This window comes from Diospyros lotus, chromosome 9 (assembly GCF_014633365.1).
Source record: "Diospyros lotus cultivar Yz01 chromosome 9, ASM1463336v1, whole genome shotgun sequence".
Lineage (NCBI taxonomy): Eukaryota > Viridiplantae > Streptophyta > Magnoliopsida > Ericales > Ebenaceae > Diospyros > Diospyros lotus.
In genome coordinates this window covers 2,011,295-2,032,174 of record NC_068346.1, presented here as the reverse complement: position 1 = coordinate 2,032,174, position 20,880 = coordinate 2,011,295, and the positions used below count along the sequence as shown (strand labels likewise).

The 20,880-nt window shown below is 37.4% G+C and overlaps 1 protein-coding gene across 1 annotated transcript; it reads left to right on the top strand.

The window, feature by feature from the left end:
- The first annotated feature begins 2,512 nt into the window (after positions 1-2,512).
- LOC127809994 (uncharacterized) lies at positions 2,513-3,772 on the top strand. The gene has a single exon (XM_052349209.1). It carries the CDS (start codon positions 2,513-2,515, stop codon positions 3,770-3,772), a length of 1,260 nt encoding a protein of 419 aa, XP_052205169.1.
- The last annotated feature ends 17,108 nt before the right edge of the window (positions 3,773-20,880 follow it).

The following is a 20,880-nucleotide window of genomic DNA, read 5'->3' as shown; positions in this document are numbered from 1 at the left end:
TGTCAAGGACTAGTATTCGATGTATAGAACAACCCTTAAGTGGTTTCAGGTGGAATCGAATGGATTTAAGGTCAAATCAATCAATCGAGTCTAAGTGTAATTTTCTAAAAATGCCCGAGGGAGGTCAAAACGGTAAATTTTCAGAAATTTCAAGGGATAAATGAGAATTTCTAATCTTGAGGGTCTTAGTGATGGCGCTAGAAAGATCAAGGGCTTGAGGATAAGGGCCAAAATGCAAAAGAGAAATTTCAAGGGTCTAAAATGTAATTTTCAGAAAGTTGCACATGCATGGCCGATTTGGCCAGGAAATCCGACTATTTGGCAGCCTAGGTTCATCAGGGCATGGCCTAGGGTAGTCTAGGAGGCGTGGGAAAGAAGCTTTGGCCGGAAATCGGCCACGTAGGGGTCGGATTTTGGCTATAAATAGCCAAGGGTTTCGGCCAAATTTGAATCATCAAATCGCTCAAGTTTGAGAGCGAATCGAGGGAAATCAATAAGGGGCTTTTGATCCTTGAGGTAAGAGGAGCATTTCGGGAGAATTTGGTGAGTTTTCGAGGCATTTTGAGGGTGTTTCGAGGGTGGCCGAAAAAGCCCTAGGTGGACCGCCACTGCGACCTGCAACTCTACTTTCGGTGGCCTTTCCGATGGCCTTTCGGCCTGAAATCGGTGGGGTAGTGATCGACTCTTCGTGGGCATCGGAGCAATCGCTGACGGCTGGCTCAAGGTTAAAGACGGTGGCGCGTGAGCTGCACGCGCCAGCCTTTGCTTGCACCCACGCACCAAGCGTGTGAAGGAGCGTGACGAAGGGCTTTTTGGTAATTCAACTTCCAGAAATTTTATTTAATTATTTTATGAATTATTATGCAAAAATATTTGAGAAAATAGTTGTGTAGATATTTATTTTGAATTATTAGAGAAGAAAAATGGGAGAAAAATAGGAAAGTGTGAGAAAATTAAGGAAAATTATAATTGTTGGATAAATATGATGATTAGGGTGCCTTGGGGGTTGAGACGAAGTGACTCGTGCGAAGTTCGAAGAGGGCACGCAAATTGAGGCAAACACGCAAATCGAGGCATACTGCGCTTTTCAAGAAGAATTCAAATTGCGGCTAAAGGTGAATGGTTCTACCCGAAAAGACTTATAGTAGCATGTGAATGGCTTACTTTGAGTGTTCATCCCTATGGCTTGGTTTATTGTGATGGTCTGTCCAAACGGTTATTTACACATACATTGAATTTCGTACGATTGCATACATCGAACTGTTGATTTTAAGTTATGCATGTTATGATTTTTCGGCATTGACATGTTGTGTTGTCCATGTAGGACGTGGGTTGTTAACCTGTGACGTAACTCTCGAGTGTCAACACTCGAAATGCATGCCAAGGGTTAATGCTATGTGACCCACTTGGGACGGGGCTGAGACGGACTTCACCTTACGGTACTCAAGTGGCGGGGCTACGAGTGGACACCACCCCGGTTGTTGGCTCAAGTGGCGGGGTTGAGAGTGGACACCACCCCAGGTTCCTTTGAGCAATAGCATTAAGGCCGAGGAGTTGTGGATTTCGGGGATAGTTCTGATGTGACACTCTTAGGGCTAGGGTTACGTTGGGTTTTGGAATGCTTTTGAGTAGGAGCGTAAAGCCTAACAATGACAATGGGGTGATTCCCGGATTCATATGTCGAGGTTGTCCCTCTTAATCAGGACTGGTTTGCTAATGGGTCGGTGTGGTCGTGTCGCCTTTAGAGAGATTGCATTTTCCCCGGTTAGGGCTAAGTGTTATGTGGGATTCTCTTAGGCTGAGGCGAGTTGGGATTTATCGGTTTTATATATGATTTTGCATATCTGCATGAAAATGTTTTTGATCTCTCACTTAGATGATTCAACATCTAATTTGGACTATGTCCTTGGAATATTCAAACGTTCCAGGTGAAAGCAGTGGCGCCAAGGGGAAAGAATGTCATCGAGATGTAGCTATTATGTTCAGTTTTTGTAGGTTTTATCTATGATTACGATGTTCAGAAATGATGTAATATTTTGATATTTTCATGTGAAACATCGATTTGGTTATTGTAAAAGGAATTGTCAGTTATATATATCATTGAGGTTTCGATCTTGCTTCCGCTGATGTGATTAATAATACCTGTCTTAGTCTATTAAATTTTGATATGCTGAGAAGATACGATCAGGATTGTTAGGAAATGACTATGATGAGAGTATGTATGTCGAGAGGCTTATGTTGTATGATATTAAAAGAAAAAAATATATATATTTCCAAAATCTCGAGGTAATGCACGTTCTGGAGAAACGGGGCGTTACAATTGGTATCAAAGAAAACTAGCAAAAAAAAAACCCCAATTGGAGGCTCAGGGGTACTAGTGGAAATTGAGAATAACTGAGTTAGTAATGGTTTAGCTATCAAGATAGGTTTGAATCATTGAGGTTCGAGTATTAGAATGGTTTGGTATTTATTAGAATCATTAAGGTTCAAGTATTGATGTTTGCCTTTTCAGATGGAGAGGACTCGAAGAATCTTGGATCTCAATGAGCGAGATGAGGAAAATGGTAGTAGCAGTCATCGTGGTCGCTCTACAAACTCCGCTACAAGTAATCACCGTAGTCGTTCGACGAATCGCGCCACGAGCAGTAGACGACAAGAAGAGCAATCAGGTCCTAGTGAAAGTAGGCTTGATCGAATAGAGCGGATCTTAGAGGGCGTGCTAACACATGTAACAAGGAACGAGCCGCTAAGGCACACCCCCCATGTGCTGGATCAGTATCGTCGGCAAAGACCCCCGGTGTTTAGAGGAAAAACGGGAGATGACCCCAGTACAGCTGAGTACTGGATAGAGCAAACTGAGAAACTGCTCCAACATCTGCAATACAGTGACGAAGAGAAGGTTAACTACGCTACATTCATGCTAGAAGAAGAAGCTGCACGATGGTCGCAATTAGCCCAGCGGGCTCTACAAAGGACACCTAGGCAAGCAGAGCAGGATCTAAGGCCGAGACGAGCTCAGCCGATAACCTGGGAAGTATTCAAGGAAGCTTTCAATGCTAAGTACTTTCCCCAAAGCTGGAAGGAAGAGAAGACTTGGGAATTCATGAAGTTGAGACAGACTGATGAGATGTCAGTAACTCAATATGATGTTAAGTTTACCCAACTAATCAGGTACGTGCCTACGTACGAATCTGATGAGAGACAGAAGGCACAAAAATTTGTGGGTGGATTGAAGGTGGATCTACAACAAGCTCTCAGCTCTTGTACTATCAACACTTACAACGAGGCGCTGGACAAGGCTCTGACCACCGAGATGAACCTACTGCGTGTAGGACTGATAAGATCTGATGAAAGGAAAAGAGATTCGAAAGCCCCAGAGCATAAGTCAGGAGGAAAAAATTTCAAAGATAGCAAACCGTGTTCTCGATGCAATAAAGAACACCTAGGAAGAAATTGTTCGCAAGGGCATATCACATGTTTTTCATGCGGCGAAAAAGGGCATAAGGAGAAGGATTGCCCTAAGAAGAAAGATGTACCTCAAACTGGGAATCGAATGGGGATCACATGCTACTCGTGCAATCAACCCGGTCATCACGCTAGTGAATGTCCGAAAAGACAAAAGATGGATCAACCCGGGAAGATAAACATGACGCCGGGACCTCGTACCGGAAGAGTCTATTGCCTAGAAAAAGAAAACGAAGAGGTCTACCCTGGCTTGGCGAGAGATGACGAAGAGGCCCATCCGATATTGACCAAAGGTATGTCAGTTTGATTCAGGTTGATTTATAATCATAGCAGCCAAGTTAAGGTTCAATGTTATCAATTTCTGTGCAATCATGCCATATGCATTAGTATAGGAATGGGTTGGGAGAAATATTTGTCAAATAAAATGAGTTTTGAGGACACGATTGGGAATGATATTAAGTATTATGAATTATTTTGGGATTTGTGTAGCCACCTGTTTAGAGCTACAACGGGATATTCTGGAAAATAAAATATGTGTCTGGTAAGCTCGGATCATATGGAGATGTAAGTTATGAATAATTCCTAAGGATTACGAATGGTACTTAGGACATTTCAATTGGGAGTCATTAGCAATAGCAGTGATACAATTATCACGGACCAAATTTCGAGAACGAAATTTCTTTAAGGGGGGGAGAATGTAATACCCGGGAATAATTTAAGGATAAAAATGATATTTGATAAAGGGCATAAATGGAATTTTGGGAAAATAAGACTATAAGGCACACTAACACAGCTTTGGACGACCGAATTAGTCAGAGGGAGTACCCCGGACCCTAGATAGCCAAGGAAAATTGTATAGTATCGACGAGTGATTTAAATTATAATTTTTAGTGATAAAAGAAATGAGATCGAGAATAGTTTTCGGTATAGCAAAAATACAGCTGCCGGTTAGGTCGTATTACCGAATTTTTATAAACGATGTCCAAAAAATCAACAGAGAGTGTCAAGGACTAGTATTCGATGTATAGAACAACCCTTAAGTGGTTTCAGGTGGAATCGAATGGATTTGAGGTCAAATCAATCAATCGGGCCTAAGTGTAATTTTCTAAAAATGCCCGAGGGAGGTCAAAACAGTAAATTTTTAGAAATTTCAAGGGAGAAATGAGAATTTCTAATCTTGAGGGTCTTAGTGATGGTGCTAGAAAGATCAGGGGCTTGAGGATAAGGGCCAAAATGCAAAAGAGAAATTTTAAGGGGCTAAAATGCAATTTTCAGAAAGTTGCACATGCATGGCCGATTTGGCGGTAGATTTGGCCGGGAAATCCAACGATTTGGCAGCCTAGCTTCGTCAGGGCATGGCCTAGGGTAGTCTAGGAGGCGTGGGGAAGAAGCTTTGGCCGAAAATCGGCCACGTGGGGGTCGAATTTTGGCTATAAATAGCCAAGGGTTTCGGCCGAATTTGAATCATCAAATCGCTCAAGTTTGAGAGCGAATCGAGGGAAACCAATAAAGGGCTTTTGATCCTTGAGGCAAGAGGAGCATTTCGGGAGAATTTGGTGAGTTTTCGAGGCTTTTTGAGGGTGTTTCGAGGGTGGCCGGAAAAGCCCTAGACGGACCGCTACCGCGACCTGCAACTCGACTTCCGGTGGGCTTTCCAGTGGCCTTTCGGCCTGAAATTGGTGGGGTTGTGATCAACTCTTCGTGGGCTTTCGGGGGGTACCGATTTCGGGGGCATCGGAGTAATTGCCGGTGGCTGGCTCAAGGTTGAAGACGGTGGCGCGTGAGCTGCACGCGCCAGCCTTTGCTTGCACCCACGTGCCAAGCGCGTGAAGACGCGTGACGAAGGGCTTTTTGGTAATTCAACTTTCAAAAATTTTATTTAATTATTTTATGAATTATTATGCAAAAATATTTGAGAAAATAGTTGTGTAGATATTTATTTTGAATTATTAGAGAAGAAAAATGGGAGAAAAATAGGAAAATGTGAGAAAATTAAGGAAAATTATAATTGTTGGATAAATATGATGATTAGGGTGCCTTGGGGGTTGAGACGAAGTGACTCGTCCAAAGTTCAAAGAGGGCACGCAAATTGAGGCAAGCACTCAAATCGAGGCATACTGCGCTTTTCAAGAAGAATTCAAATTGCGGCTAAATGTGAGTGGTTCTACCCAAAAAGACTTATAGTAGCATGTGAATGGTTTATTTTGAATGTTCATCCCTGTGGCTTGGTTTATTGTGATGGTCTGTCCAAACGGTTATTTACACATATATTGAATTTCGTACGATTGCATACATCGAACTGTTGATTTTAAGTTATGCATGTTATGATTTTTTTGCATTGGCATGTTGTGTTGTCCATGTGGGACGTGGGTTGTTAACCTGTGACGTAGCTCCTCTCGAGTGTTAGCACTCGGAATGCTTGCCAAGAGTTAATGCTATGTGACCCACTTGGGACGGGGCTGAGATGGACTTCACCCTACGGTACTCAAGTGGCGGGGCTGCGAGTGGACACCACCCCGGTTGTTGGTGATGTTTTATATTTGATATAATTTTGATGATGAAAAACAATTGTATTTTGATGATGAAATAAAGTTATGAGATTTCAATGTTAAAGAATTTTATGATTCAAAATATTCTTTTTCATGTTATCATTTATCATTTCAGTTTTTATAAAAAGAATAGTCGACTATGTGTTTATGTTCTGTTGACTATGTTTGTGGATAGTCGACTATGTAGTTTAGTGCTGTCGACTATGTCTGAAAATAGTCAACTATGCTGATTTGATCTGTCAACTATTTAAGGCTTCTGTAGACTATTTTTTCATCTGTCGACTATCAAGTAAGGATAGTCGACTATGGCTTTTCATCTGTCGACTATTTTTGTTCATAAAATTTAAAATTTTCTTCACATTTTTGCAATAGTCGACTGTGCATATGTATCTGTCGACTATGTGTTTTTGTCTGTCGACTATATTTTGTTTTATTTGTAAAAATAGTCAACTATGCATTTTCTTCTGTCGACTATATCTTTTACAGAAAGCTTCCAACGGTTAGTTTTTCAACTCCAACGGTCACAAACGGCTACATTTCTCTTCAATCTTTTGGGAAGCCTATAAATACAAGTCATGGATGATCAAGAGAAGACTAATGGATAAAAAGGAAATTATTTGAGCTTACATCGTATACACATTTGTATTTATATAGATTGTGCTTTAATTTTCTCTCTTCAAGACTTTGATTTTCACTTGTAATTATTCATTTCAAGTCTTGTATCATTTTTTAAAGACATTGTAACTAAGAGATTCATCTCTTAGATTCTCTCCAATTGTATACTTCTTATTTTTCCTAGCTTGTGTAGCTAGAGGGCCTACTTGGTTTAAGTAGGAGGTTGTATTTCCTAGCTTGTGTAGCTAGAGGGCCTACTTGTGTAAGTAGGAGGTTTTAGTGAATTGGTTTAAAATCCTTGGTGGGAGCTAAGGTAGTGGATTAGGCTTGGTTTAAGCCGAACTACTATAAATCCTTTGTCTCATTTATTCTTCTTGCTTTACATTTGTCATTTTATATGTTCTATGTTTTAAATCACTAAAACCTCAATTGGGTCAAAAAGTTTTCAAGTTCTATCAAGATTTTTAAAATATCTAATTCACCCCCCCTCTTGGTGTGTGCCATAGCACCTCTCGTTCTAACAGTTGGCTCAAGTGGCGAGGCTGAGAGTGGACACCACCCCAGGTTCCTTTGAGCAATAGCATTAAGTTCGAGGTGTTGTGGATTTCGGGGATAGTGCTGATGTGACATTATTAAGGCTAGGGTTACGTTGGGTTTTGGAATGCTTTTGAGTAGGAGCGTAAAGCCTAACAATGACAATGGGGTAATTCTCGGGTTCATATGTCGAGGTTGTCCCTCTTAAGTAGGACTAGTTTGCCAATGGGTCGGTGTGGTCATGTCGCCTTTAGAGAGATTGCATTTTCCCCGGTTAGGGCTAAGTGCTATGTGGGATTGTCTTAGGCTGAGGCGTGTCGGGATTTATCGATTTTATATATGATTTTGCATATCTACATGAAAATGTTTTTGAACTCTCACTTAGATGATTCAGCATCTAATTTGGACTATGTCCCTGGAATATTCAAACGTTCCAGGTGAAAGCAGTGGCGCTAAGGGAAAGAATGTCATCGAGATGTAGCTGTTATGTTCAGTTTTCGTAGGTTTTGTCTATGATTACGATGTTCAGAAATGATGTAATATTTTGATATTTTCATGTGAAACATCGATTTGGTTATTGTAAAAGGAATTGTCAGTTATATATATCATTGAGGTTTCGATCTTGCTTCCGCTGATGTGATTAATAATACCTGTCTTAGTCTATTAAATTTTGATATGCTGAGAAGGTACGATTGGGATTGTCAGGAAATGACTATGATGAGGGTATGTATGTCGAGAGGCTTATGTTGTATGATATTAAAAGAAAAAAAAAATATTTCCAAAATCTCAAGGTAATGCACGTTCTGGAGAAACGGGGCGTTACACGGTCCACCTCTAACCCTCAGCCGAACTCGAACAATCCTCAAAAGCTCACCAAAATGCTTCAAACCACTCCCAAAACGATCCTTGATGCCTAGAGACCAAAAGCCCTCTATCAAAGCTCCCAAAATCATCCAAAATCGAGGTCGATTTGTGACTGCACTCCCACCCTGCAATTAAAACACAAAACAAAACACAATAAAAATTTTATATTTTTTTCTTTGTTTAGGTGAGAGGTTTATACTCGTCAGTGTACGAGTGTAGTTGTAGTCCAAATTTAAATTTATATTTTCTGAATGAGTCCAAGTCGTCCACTGAGAGATTTATTTATGGCAAAATAAAAAGAATGTCACACAAGCACACACGCATTTGGATAAATTGGCAACAAGGTTTTTTATGGTTTTTTAAACAACAGATACTAGGAAATAAATTAAGGCAGTAATTGAAATAAATACTTTAAGTGAGAATATAAAATTGGATAGTACTTGAGTTAAGACAATTTCAGTGCCAACCCGTTGATTCCCAAATTTTAGCATAAAAGATTAGCAACATTAATTTAATTTCAGATATGAGGGTTTGTTATTAAATGCAATTAGAGATGATGATAGTTCTAGGTTAAGCAATCCCCATACATGATATGCGGGATTCTAATTTAAGCAACCACCATAAATTCAATTGCAATTAATACACAAAACAACTAAATTAATCATCCGGGTTTGGGTATGATAGCGTTTCCAGTTCTAGTAACTCTCATACATGGCATGAAAGCTCTAAGTTAGGCTTACGCTCCAATCCAAACCTAGTGATTTCTCAATAATTAAGATACATTCATACTGAAATTTAAATTAATGTTACTTATTTAAAGCGCAGCTTTCTTTGGGAATCATTGACGTTGGACACTGTACTTGCCTTAACCCAAGATTAGATTTAGCTACTCATTTCCATTTAAAAGTTAATTGACATGAATTTAAACGACGTAATTTAAATAACAGAATTTAAATGACAAGAAATTTTAAAGGCATAAACTAACTGGCCATTTAGGCGGTGGATAATTAAATAACAAGAATTAAAATTGCAGAAATTTAAAGGCATAAACTAACCGTCCATTTAGGCGGTGAATAATTAAATGACAAGAATTAAAATTGCAGAAATTTAAAGGCACAAATTAACCGGCCATTTAGACGGTGAATAATAAAGTAATAATAAATGACATAAGAATTTAAAAGAAGAAAGGAAGTAAGTAAGATCACAAGAGAGAATACTAAAGAAAAGGGGAAAGAACAAGAACAATTCTCAAAGAGAGAATTATAAGGAAACAACTAAACTTTGATTCAAGAATAATAATCACCCTTACAAATGCAATCAAGTAATCTATTTATATATAGGCCACAAGATGCAATACAAACCACACAATTTCAATTATTCAACTAGACATAATTATATCTAATGGGCACTCACACACTTAAAGTTAAATGGATTTTAGCTATAATACACACCTAATATTAAATGGATTTTAGCTAAAATACATACCTAATAAAGCATTCATAAAGTTAAATGGATTTTAGCTATAATATCCACCTAATAGTTAAATGGATTTTAGCTAAAAAACATACCTAATAAAGCTCTCACATAAAAAATAAAAATAGATTTCTATAAATTGGTTTTTAATCTTCATTAGGATTTAAAATAATCCTTGGGCCTTCTCCAAATAATATCTTCCATGGGTTGCTCAAATTGGGCCTTAATTCTTCATGGGCTTAAATTCTTCATGGACTTTAATTTTTCATGGGCTTGATTTCTCCATGGGTTTGATTTCTTCATGGACTTGAATTCTTCATGGACTTTAAGTCTTCATAGGCTTGAATTCTTCATGCCTAAAAAAATAATAATAATAATAATTTAATGTTATTAATAAATTATATATTATATATGTATTACACATGGCACATATATATATATTATATTATATTATATATATATATTACATGCATGCATATAATGATGTATATGTATTATATATAATTTTATATATTATTATTATTATTATTAAATTTTACTTTAAAATTTCATTTCATTCATTTTTCAATTTAAACTTGCATATAACCATAAAATATATATTAATATCTAATTTAAACTATATTTAAGATCAAAAGAAGGATATAATTATAACAAAATTTTTATAAAATTAACCACTAATCATACCCCCCAACTTAAACATTGCTAGTCCCTTAGCAATCAGATTATACACCTGCCAAACTTTATTCACAATAACTGTATGAATGTAAAAATTTCAAATTCGAAACCGAAATCAATAAAATTAAATAAATAATTTAGCATTCTAAATCAGATTTTTGGTTAAAGGTCATACAATCTCAGGAATGGAAATTAGGATAACCAACACACAGACTTACTCCCTCGAAGTTTTGACTTCAAATCTTACTATGGATTTTCTCTCCAATAAAAAGGATTCCTCAAGTGTACACACAAGGGGGTGCACCGTTATAAGAGTAAATGCAGAACAAGTTCAAAACTCGGTGCCATCCCAAATACAAGGAACGTATTTTCATGAAAGAACGGGGAAATTGACATAGCTTCATGATTGGAATAATGCTCTAGACGAGTAACTTCTGAATTTAAACATGATTCCCTACTCCAAACTCGAATTCTGAGATCACATGATTTATAGCATAAAAAAGGACCAGACTGGGTTGTAATGGGGCTATAAGGTTAATACGGGTTGTCAAAGAAAAGGTAGAGTGTGCAAAGGGTGTGTCGGAATTTTTTTTTTTTTTTTTTTAGCATTTATTTTGAAACAGTTATGCTGAATAACTAAGAGAATTTGCCCCCTTTTTTTCACTTTTTTTTTTCTTCTTTTTTTTTTTCTCTTTTTTTTTTCTTCTTCTTTTTTTCTTTTTCTTTTTAAATATGAAAATAGATAAACAGACTAATTCCCAAAATCACACCAGGTTGGATAAAATTCATATGGTTATGGGTTAAACAAGGGTAACGAAAGAAGTTGTACTACAAATGGCTCAAATGGGCTAACAAGAGGTTGATTTAAAGAAAAAAATAGGCTAAAAATAAAAGAAATTGATCCCCCTATCATGATTCTCAGTCATCTAATTCATAGTTTTAAACCAGTCAAATTCATCCGCTATCATACTAGACATTCAAAGCGAATTGATATTTTGAAGCCATTGAAAAGATAAGATAAACAAGAGAGCATATTTAGAGTAAGTGTTATTTCACTCAGAATTAACGGTTATTAGGCTCAAACACTTGCTTGGGTAATAGTCTCCACTTCTGTTGAGGGATCATACAATGTACTAATCAGCTAATTACTGTTACCTTTGACTTTATGACCGATAACCAATTTCTAAATTTTGAATCCCTGATGAATGTAAATTACTTATTCTCATGCATAAACGTTTTCAAATGAGAAATCAATGCATTCATGTTTCGTATTGCAAACTTAACCGACTATCAGTGCATAACTTTAAAGCTTTAGGAATAGCATTATTTAAAACACATAATAATTTTTTTTTTTATAAGAGCAGATAAAGATAATCAATTCCCACAAGACTACAAACTAGTAATTACAAACTCACAGTTAAATATAAACCAGATGATTCATGACTAGACCTTACACCCCCCAACTTGAATTGCAGTAATAAATCAGGGTTGTTAGGAATACCTGTAACTCCACAAGTCCATAGATTTGCTGTGAACTGCTAAAACTTAAACAACAAATGAGCACACCATATATATATATATATTTATATTTTCACACCAAAATAAAAATTTCATGCAAGTCATAAGATAAGCAAAATGCGTCTCAAGAGTACAAAAAGTACTCCTTACTCAGCCATCTTATCAAAGACTTTGCTAACAACATTCCACAGTTTTGTTTTGTTTTTTTTTTTTTTTTTTAAAGAACACAACCAAGAAAAATTCTGCAAGTTGTACAATAACTAGATGCGTCTCAAGAGTACAAAAAGTACTCCTTACTCAGCCATCTTAATAAAGAGCATTTCTCACAGTGATAAATCTAAATTAATCGGACCCCTTTGGCGCTTGTTACTAATTGCCTTAGACTAGTCTATCTGAGGCTCATGAGGATCGTACTGTGGAACATAAGCATGTAATTTCTCTAGCAGCTTATCAATGGTGGATGCAGAAATGAGAATCTTTCTTGCCGAACGAGAAATGAACTGTTGGTCCACAGCCTGATCAAGAAAAGAGAGTAACCCATCGAAAAAATGGTTAACATTTAAAAGTCCAATAGGTTTGGTATGGAGATTACTCTTGGCCCAGGAGATTATACAAAAGATTTCTTCAAGTGTTCCAAAACCTCCTGGTAAAGCAATGAAGGCATCTGACTGATAAATCTTACAAGCCATGCGCTCAGACATAGAAGTCGTTTCTATAGGTTGACCGCGTGTAATCCCGGAAATATGTGGTTCAGCTAAAGGGATTGGCATTATACCTACCACAGATGAATTTCCAAGATGTACAGCTTGTGAAACATAACCATTCAATCCACGACTTCCCCCTCCATATACCAAATTAATTTTTTTCTCTCCTAATTTTTTACCAAGTTCGCTCGCTGCAAGTGCGTAACAAATATCACTCCCAAGTTGAGAGCCACAAAGTACACATATGGTATTGATTCGACGAACTAACTGGCCTTCCATGTTTGTTCCTTTTGTATGTCTTGAAAAGAAGTTTGGCGATCAAAAGTAGCTATACAACAATTCAACAAGAAATAAATACAAACAAAAATCATGCGTATGTATAAGTAGTTGTGATTGTGGCTCACATCTTCCTCTGGTTTTACGTCCAGAAACGGCTTAAACACTTTCTATGAAACGGGGATAAGCTTCCCATCCAATTTTCTTATAGATTGGCAAACAGGGTCGTTTTTAGTCAGATTCCCAAGACTATAGCGTTGGTGGTCACTTCTGAACTGGGTCCATAAAGCAAGAAGTTCTCTTTGCACTATTCCACATGGATGCATCTCAAGAGTCAATCGGATATCATCCAGAGACTCCTTACTCAGTCCATCCTTTATGAAACTAATTTTATCTTCTCGATTTATGGACGTAAACCCCACAGATTTGCATCGTGTGTTACAGGTCCATCAAGCACATTTGTAACAACCATTCACTCTTTTCGCTCTTCTTTTCTTCGCAAAACTACTCTTTCCTAAGCTTGGAAAATGCTTAAAACTAGGTGAAGTTTCACCAGCTAATCGAACTTTTGCTTCGATCAGCCAACGAATATCTTCAGGGATGTTATTAAGCATTAACAACCTAAGTCTTTCACACCTAGCAACATAAATTTTTTTCAAATCATTCTGCGGGAGAAATGGATAGTACTTGTGAATTTTTGAGAGATAAAGATCCATTTTTTTTTTTTTAACTATACTAAGAAGAAAGTAAAGAACTATAAACTTTACAAAAGGGATGAGAGTACCTGATCGGAGAATAACACAAAGGAGAGAAGACTGAGCTCAAGAAGGGTGGCTTGCCTTATACAGATATGGAGTCTCTTATAGAGCAATGACCATCACTATTTTACACTCGGATCGAGGCATGCCATAATTACAGGGTCAGGCTTGGCGTCTCTTTTTCAACGCTTGGTGCCTCATTTTTCAACATTTGGCAGTGTGCCTTATCCTTTATAGGGCAGTGTGATTGCACTGCCCAAGAAAAGATAGCTACCACCAGCGTCAATTCTGTCTCTCTCAATTCAAATTTTTTTTTTTATTATTATTTTATTTTTTTTTAATTTTTTTATTCTTATTCTTATTATTATTATTAATTTTTTTTTGGATTTTTTTTTTAAATAAATGTTTTGTTTTAGGGGCCCAATAAAATCATACATACCACACAAAACAATATTATCGAGTCTAACAAAATTATTTGCACAATTGATCAGTTTCAAACACCAATAAAATTAAGTACACCTTACCCCCCAACTTAAATTGCGCATTGTCCTCAATCGACAATAAAAGGATAGAAGATAGGCATACCTGGTGGTCTTCAATGCATGAACTCGTATGTAAAAAATTTTTATTTAGACTGCACACAGAGAAACACTATTTGAATCAAAGTTAATTAAGTAATGCAGAAAATGAACAACTTATATATATAATTCTTTATTATTTTATTTTATTTTTATTTTATTTTATTATTATTTTTTTTATTTAATTTTTTTTATTTTTTTTATTTTTTTTTTCAGATCTATAAACATCCATTTAACCTAAATAGAAAGGTGGTCTTTTAACGTCAGATTCCCAGACGATAGGAAACTTTCCCTACTCATCAGATGATGATGGATCATCCAAATCCACAACTCCTTCATTCTCCTCAACACTACCCTGGTATGGTTTCAACCTATGACCATTGACTATTAGAAGCTGTCCTGACTCCGGATTTTCTATCTCAAATGCCCCATATCCTGAGATGGACTTGATTACAAAGGGGCCGACCCATTGAGACTTCAATTTTCCTGGGAATAGATGCAATCAAGAATCATACAAGAGTACCCGTTGCCCTACCTGAAAGCTTTTTCGAATGATGTGCCGATCATGTAACTCTTTCATGTGAATCTTGGCCAATCGTGCATTTTCAAATGCTTCATTCTGAATTTCCTCAAGTTCATTCAATTGGAGCTTCCTGGATAAGCCTGCTTCAGTTAGACTCTTGTTGATCTTATGAATTGCCCAATATGCTTTATGCTCAATTTCCACCGGCAGATGACAAGATTTACCGTATACTAGACTATAGGGAGAGATTCCCAAAATTGTTTTGTAAGCTGTCCTGTACGCCCAAAGAGCGTCTACTAGTCTTAAGGACCAATCCTTACGATTAGCAGCAACAGTCTTTTCCAATATGCACTTAATCTCCCTATTGGCTAGCTCGGCTTGACCATTGGTTTGGGGATGGTATGGTGTTGCAACCTTATGCAGTACACCATATTTCTTCATTAATCCTGCCACAACTTTATTACAAAAATGGGAACCCCCATCACTGATGATTGCTCGTGACATCCCAAATCGACTGAATATGTTTTCTTTCAAAAATTTCACGACAGTCCTATGGTCATTTGTTCTGGCTGGGATTGCTTCTACCCATTTGGACACATAGTCAACAGCAAGTAAGATATATTCATGACCAAATGAATTGACAAATGGGCCCATAAAATCCATACCCCAACAGTCAAAAACTTCTAACACTTGGATCGGATGTAATGGCATCATGTTTCTCCTTGACAGACTTCCTAACCTTTGACATCGATCGCAATTTGAACAGAACTTGTACACATCCTTGAACAGTGTCGGCCAATAAAATCCACTCTGAAAAATTTTTGCAATTGTTTTCTTGACAGAAAAATGGCCTCCACATGCAAGAGTATGACTGAAATTGATGACACTTTGTTGTTCATGATCGGGTATGCATCTACGGATGATTTGGTCAGGACAATACTTGAAGAGGTAGGGCTCATCCCAAAAGAAGGTTCTGACTTTTCTGAAGAATTGATGCCTATCTTGCTTACTCCAATGGTCTGGGATCAGACCAGTTGCCAGGTAGTTCGCAATGTCGGCATACCAAGGGACAACAGATGATGCACGAATAACATTTACTTTAAACAGTTGCTCATCAGGGAAATTGTCATGAATTGGTTCATCAAATTGTGTGAGATCTTGACTTGGAATCCTTGACAAATGGTCAGCCACCACATTTTCTACTCCCTTCTTGTCTCTAATTTCAATGTTGAACTCTTGCAGGAGTAAGATCCATCGGAGCAGACGCGGTTTTGCATCTTGCTTTGTGAACAAATACTTCAGAGCAGCGTGATCAGTAAAAAGGATCACTAGTGACCCTACGAGATAAGATCGAAACTTGTCCAGGGCAAAGACAACTGCTAGTAACTCTTTCTCTGTAGTGGTGTAATTCTTTTGTGCCTCATTAAGAGTTTTGCTAGCATAATATATCACATGAGGTTTCTTATCCTTCCTCTGCCCTAACACAGCTCCTACCGCGTAATCACTAGCATCGCACATAAGTTCAAACGAGAGGGACCAATCAGGGGACTGAATGATAGGTGCTGAAATGAGTGCATCTTTCAATTTATCAAAAGCATTTTGACAGGCAGGACTCCATTCAAACGGAACATCTTGAGACAACAAATGGCACAAGGGTCTTGTTATGGTGCTAAAGGAAGCAATGAATCTCCTATAAAACCCTGCATGTCCCAAAAAACTTCTGATGTCTTTCACATTCCTAGGGATGGGGAGTTTTTGAATTGTTTCAATTTTTGACCTGTCTACCTCCATCCCCCTAGATGAAACGATGTGCCCCAAGACTATGCCCTGTTTCACCATGAAGTGACATTTTTCCCAATTGAGTATCAGATTTGTTTCCTCACATCTTGCTAAAACCTTTTTCAGATTCTCCAAACAGGCCTCAAAGTTACTTCCATAAACAGAAAAGTCATCCATAAATACTTCAACAATCTGCTCAACCATTTCACTGAAAATGCTCATCATACACCTTTGAAAGGTGGCTGGAGCATTGCATAACCCAAATGGCATGCGCCTGTATGCAAATGTCCCAAATGGACATGTGAAAGTTGTCTTCTCTTGATCTTCTAGTGCAATTTCTATCTGATTGTACCCTGAGTAGCCATCTAAGAAACAATAGTAGGCTTGGCCTGCTATTCTCTCCAGAATTTGATCCAAGAAAGGCAAAGGAAAATGATCTTTCCTTGTCACAGAATTGAGCTTTCTATAATCAATGCACATACGCCATCCTGTCTGGATGCGCGTGGGAATCAGTTCATTGTTCTCATTTTTTACAACAGTGACTCCAGACTTTTTGGGTACTAGCTGTGTTGGACTTACCCACTTAGAATCAGAGATTGGGTAAATTATTTCAGCATCCAATAGCTTAAGCACTTCTTTTCTGACAACTTCTTTCATGTTGGGATTTAATCTCCTTTGCATTTGCCTAACTGGTTTTGCTCCTTCTTCCAAGAATATCTTATGAGTACAGATCAAAGGGCTAATACCTTGCAAATCTGAAATGGTCCATCCTAATGACTTCCTGTGTGCTTTTAGAACTTCTATCAGTTGTTGCTCTTGCTGAGGTGTCAAACTTGAAGAGATCACCACTGGGAATGCTTCCCCTTCTCCTAGAAAGACATACTTCAAATCACTGGGCAATGGCTTTCTCTCAGGCGTGGACTGATGGCAATCAGGAGCCATGAGCTTACTGTCCAAGTTCCTTAATGGCTCTAAACCAGGCATCCATGTAGGCTTCTCACTTTCTTTGCTTATGACTTTCACTTCTTTTATTTCTTCGAGATCTTGATTTCCTTCTTTGGGTCTTCTCATGAACTCTTCAAAATAGTCATTGGTCAGTGTTTGGATCAAGTCTACCTCCTCCACTTCACTCTCAGTGTCCTGATGTTTGGCTACCCTAAAGATATTCATTTCTACAGTCATGTTCCCAAAAGATAGCTTTAACACACCATTCCTACAGTTGATGATGGCATTTGATGTGGCAAGGAATGGTCGACCTAAGATGACTGGCACAGGAGGTTGAGGCCCCTGATGCGGCTGGGTGTCCAAAACGATGAAGTCCACTGGAAAGTAGAACTTATCGATTTGTACCAGAACATCCTCCACAATTCCTCGTGGAACTTTGACTGATCGATCAGCCAGCTGAAGGGTCACTCTAGTGGGTTTAAGCTCACCTAATCCCAACTGTTGATACACACTGTATGGCAACAAATTGACACTAGCTCCTAAATCCAAGAGTGCCCGATCAACCTTTTGACTTCCTATGATGCATGTAATGGTTGGACAGCTTGGATCTTTGTATTTGGGATGAGTTTTCAATTGGAGAATGGCGCTGACTTGTTCAGTCAAGAATGTCTTTTCATGCACATTTGTTTTCCTTTTGACAGTGCACAGATCTTTCAAAAACTTTGCATATGAAGGTGTTTGTTTGATTGCATCCAACAGCGGGATGTTGATTCTCACTTGCTTAAACACTTCATATATATCTGCATTTTGTTGCTCTTTTTTCAAATGATTCAACATTTGTGGAAAAGGTGGTTTGGGCCTGTATTGAATTTCTTTCTCATCTTCTTTTTGTTTTTCATTTTTCTCATTTTTTTCATTTTTCTCATTTTTCTCATTTTTTTCATTTTTTTCCACGGTGGATTCATGATCTTTTGGTTCTTTTTCTTCATCAACATGTTGGTTTATCCTAGGATCAGTTGGTTTCTCAATTATTCTTCCACTTCTTAGGGCAGTCACTGCTTGCACTTGTTCATGAGTGTTGGTTTCACTATTTGAAGCTTCTACCTGGTTGGTTTGCCTAATTGGGTTAGGATTAGTTTAGGATGGAAACCTCCCGGGTTCTCTCACACTCAATGTTTGTGTTATCTTGGTCAACTGGCTCCTAATGTCTTCTATGGCTCTGTTTGTTTGGTCTTGATTTTTGACAAGCTGAGCAACCTGATTATTGATACCTGTTTGACTTTGGATGAACTGGTGCAAGGTATCTTCCAAAGATCTCCTATGAGGAGGTTGGTAAGTATAGGATGAAGAACCTGTTGAGTGTAGATTTTGATGATTGATGATTGGCATGTGTGAATGTGAATTTATATTTTATGTTCTAACAAAGCATGAAGCCTTCATAAGGCTTACAAAGCTATTCTTTAGTGATTTCATGACACAGGTTATATATGGAAACTTCTTATTCTTATATAGAGATTTCATTATATATGGAAACAAGTTTTTAGAGAGCTTTCTAGAAATTTGAGTATTTGAGCTATGAATGGAAAGTTCTTCTTAGAATGGAAAGTCTAGAAGATATATTGAATCCTTGTTCATATATGGGAAGTTCAAAAGATATATATGGAAGTTTTTGAGGAGATTGGAGTAGTCCACTATATGGAGTTGCCATATATGTAACTTGGCGACATGGCATTGTTAATGTGGCATTTTGATGACATGGCAGCCACATGGAGCACACTCATCAAGGTTACATCTTCTCGTTGGTCTAAATATGGTAAGAGAATCATGGAGTAAATTTAAAGGTTCTTAGAAGCTTCTTTACTTAGTTAAATATGGAAGAATTTTTGAATTGCATTCAAATGGAGAAGTTAAAGATTCAGCATTATTGTTCATCATTAATGGAGGAAATTAAGGTTTGAAAGTTAAACCTTGATTGATATTACTTTCCTTTATTGTTGATTCTATCTCATTAAAAGGATCCTCTACTCAAATCATGGAATCAATTATCCTACTCATTATGACTAATTGATATCTTCATTATGGGAGAATATTCTAAGGATATCTTGCATATATTCAGCTACTCAAATTGATTCTCTTCTTATTGTCAACATTTTTAGTATGGAAACTTGATCAATTAAGGGCTTTTGAAGTTATGATTGATATCTTCATTGTTGGACAAATTTGCTTCATTATTTGAGAATATTTGGATGGATTTTCCACCATTTGGAGGTTTAAATTCAAATTTCAAATTAGCTATACTTGTTATGGAAGCTAAGGAGCCAATTACACAATCAAAGGTGATTGAAGATTCAACTAGAAGTCAGAATTTATTATTTCTTATTTATGGTCGATTTTTCACGAATTATGAAGGATTTTGATGATATTTTAATCCTTAAAATTAGTCATGCATTATTGGAATTGATTTGCTCATTTAAGGCTGATTGGAGATCAACAAAAGTCAAAGATCTTGATGATCAATCAAGTTAGCTGATTATGGAAGGTAAATCAAGAATTCAAATGAAGGGCTGAGATTGGCTTGAAGACTTGACACATGGAGGGCTGAGATTGATCAAGGAAAGACTTCTCTAGCACTATATAAAAGGGTCTCTTGAAGACTTTGGAATAACTTTTGGAAGCCCTATCATTCTCTACATCATTAGCCAAGATTCTCATTCTCTCCAAGTCTTTCTTTTCCTCTATCTTCTTGAGAGAAAACTAAGAGAGTTCTCTACACTTCATTGTATTATTTTTGAGAGAACCCTATTTTTCAATCTCTACTATCTTGTAAAGAGCGTACAAAATCCAAACTAGTGAGTGTGAGACTCCAGAAATAGTTTGGTGGTGGTGAAGCCAAGTGAAGGCTTTGGTGGTTGTAAGAAAAGTTTTATATAGTGGATTTGATTGAAAATCCTAAGGAAGGGAATCCTTAGGTAGTGGATGTAAGCCATAAGGGCCGAACCACTATAAATCGCTGTGTCCTTCTTCTCTTCACTCTTTACTTATTCTTGCTTGATTATACTTGTTTGTTTTTGTTTTTTGTGTGGCCAAATCCTAAGGCCTACATTCTTGTTGGCTATTATATTCTGATTTGCTTTAATTGATCATTCTTTGTACTCATTCAATATTCCATTTGGTTTATTTAAAGTCTTGTTATTGTGTGCATTCAAATCACATGTTTTTCACCAAGTTGTAATTTGAAGAGTATATTGGATCTAAGCACATACTAGCACAGCTGGCGGATATCATATTATCCATCTAGTATTTAAGTGCTCCCGTACTCTCAACTACAATTTTGGTTTATATTAAATTTGTTTTCTCATACATATACGTGCATAAGTTTTGCATTAAAGTTTTTAAAAGGTGTCAATTCACCCCCCCTCTTGACTAGGTTAGAACTCAACAAGTGGTATCAGAGCGAGGTTCCTAAGAGAGTGATTAATCATCACTAGGTGTATCCATGGCATCGAGTTCACGTTTTTATGAAAATGAGGGTCGTTCTTTATCTAGGGCACCATTCTTTGATGGCACCGATTATGCATATTGGAAAACAATGATGGAAGATTTTTTAACTGCATATAGTCTTGA

Coding starts and splice junctions, on each gene's coding strand:
- LOC127809994 (XM_052349209.1), top strand. CDS start 2,513: ATGGAGAGGACTCGAAGAATCTTGGATCTCAATGAGCGAGATGAGGAA.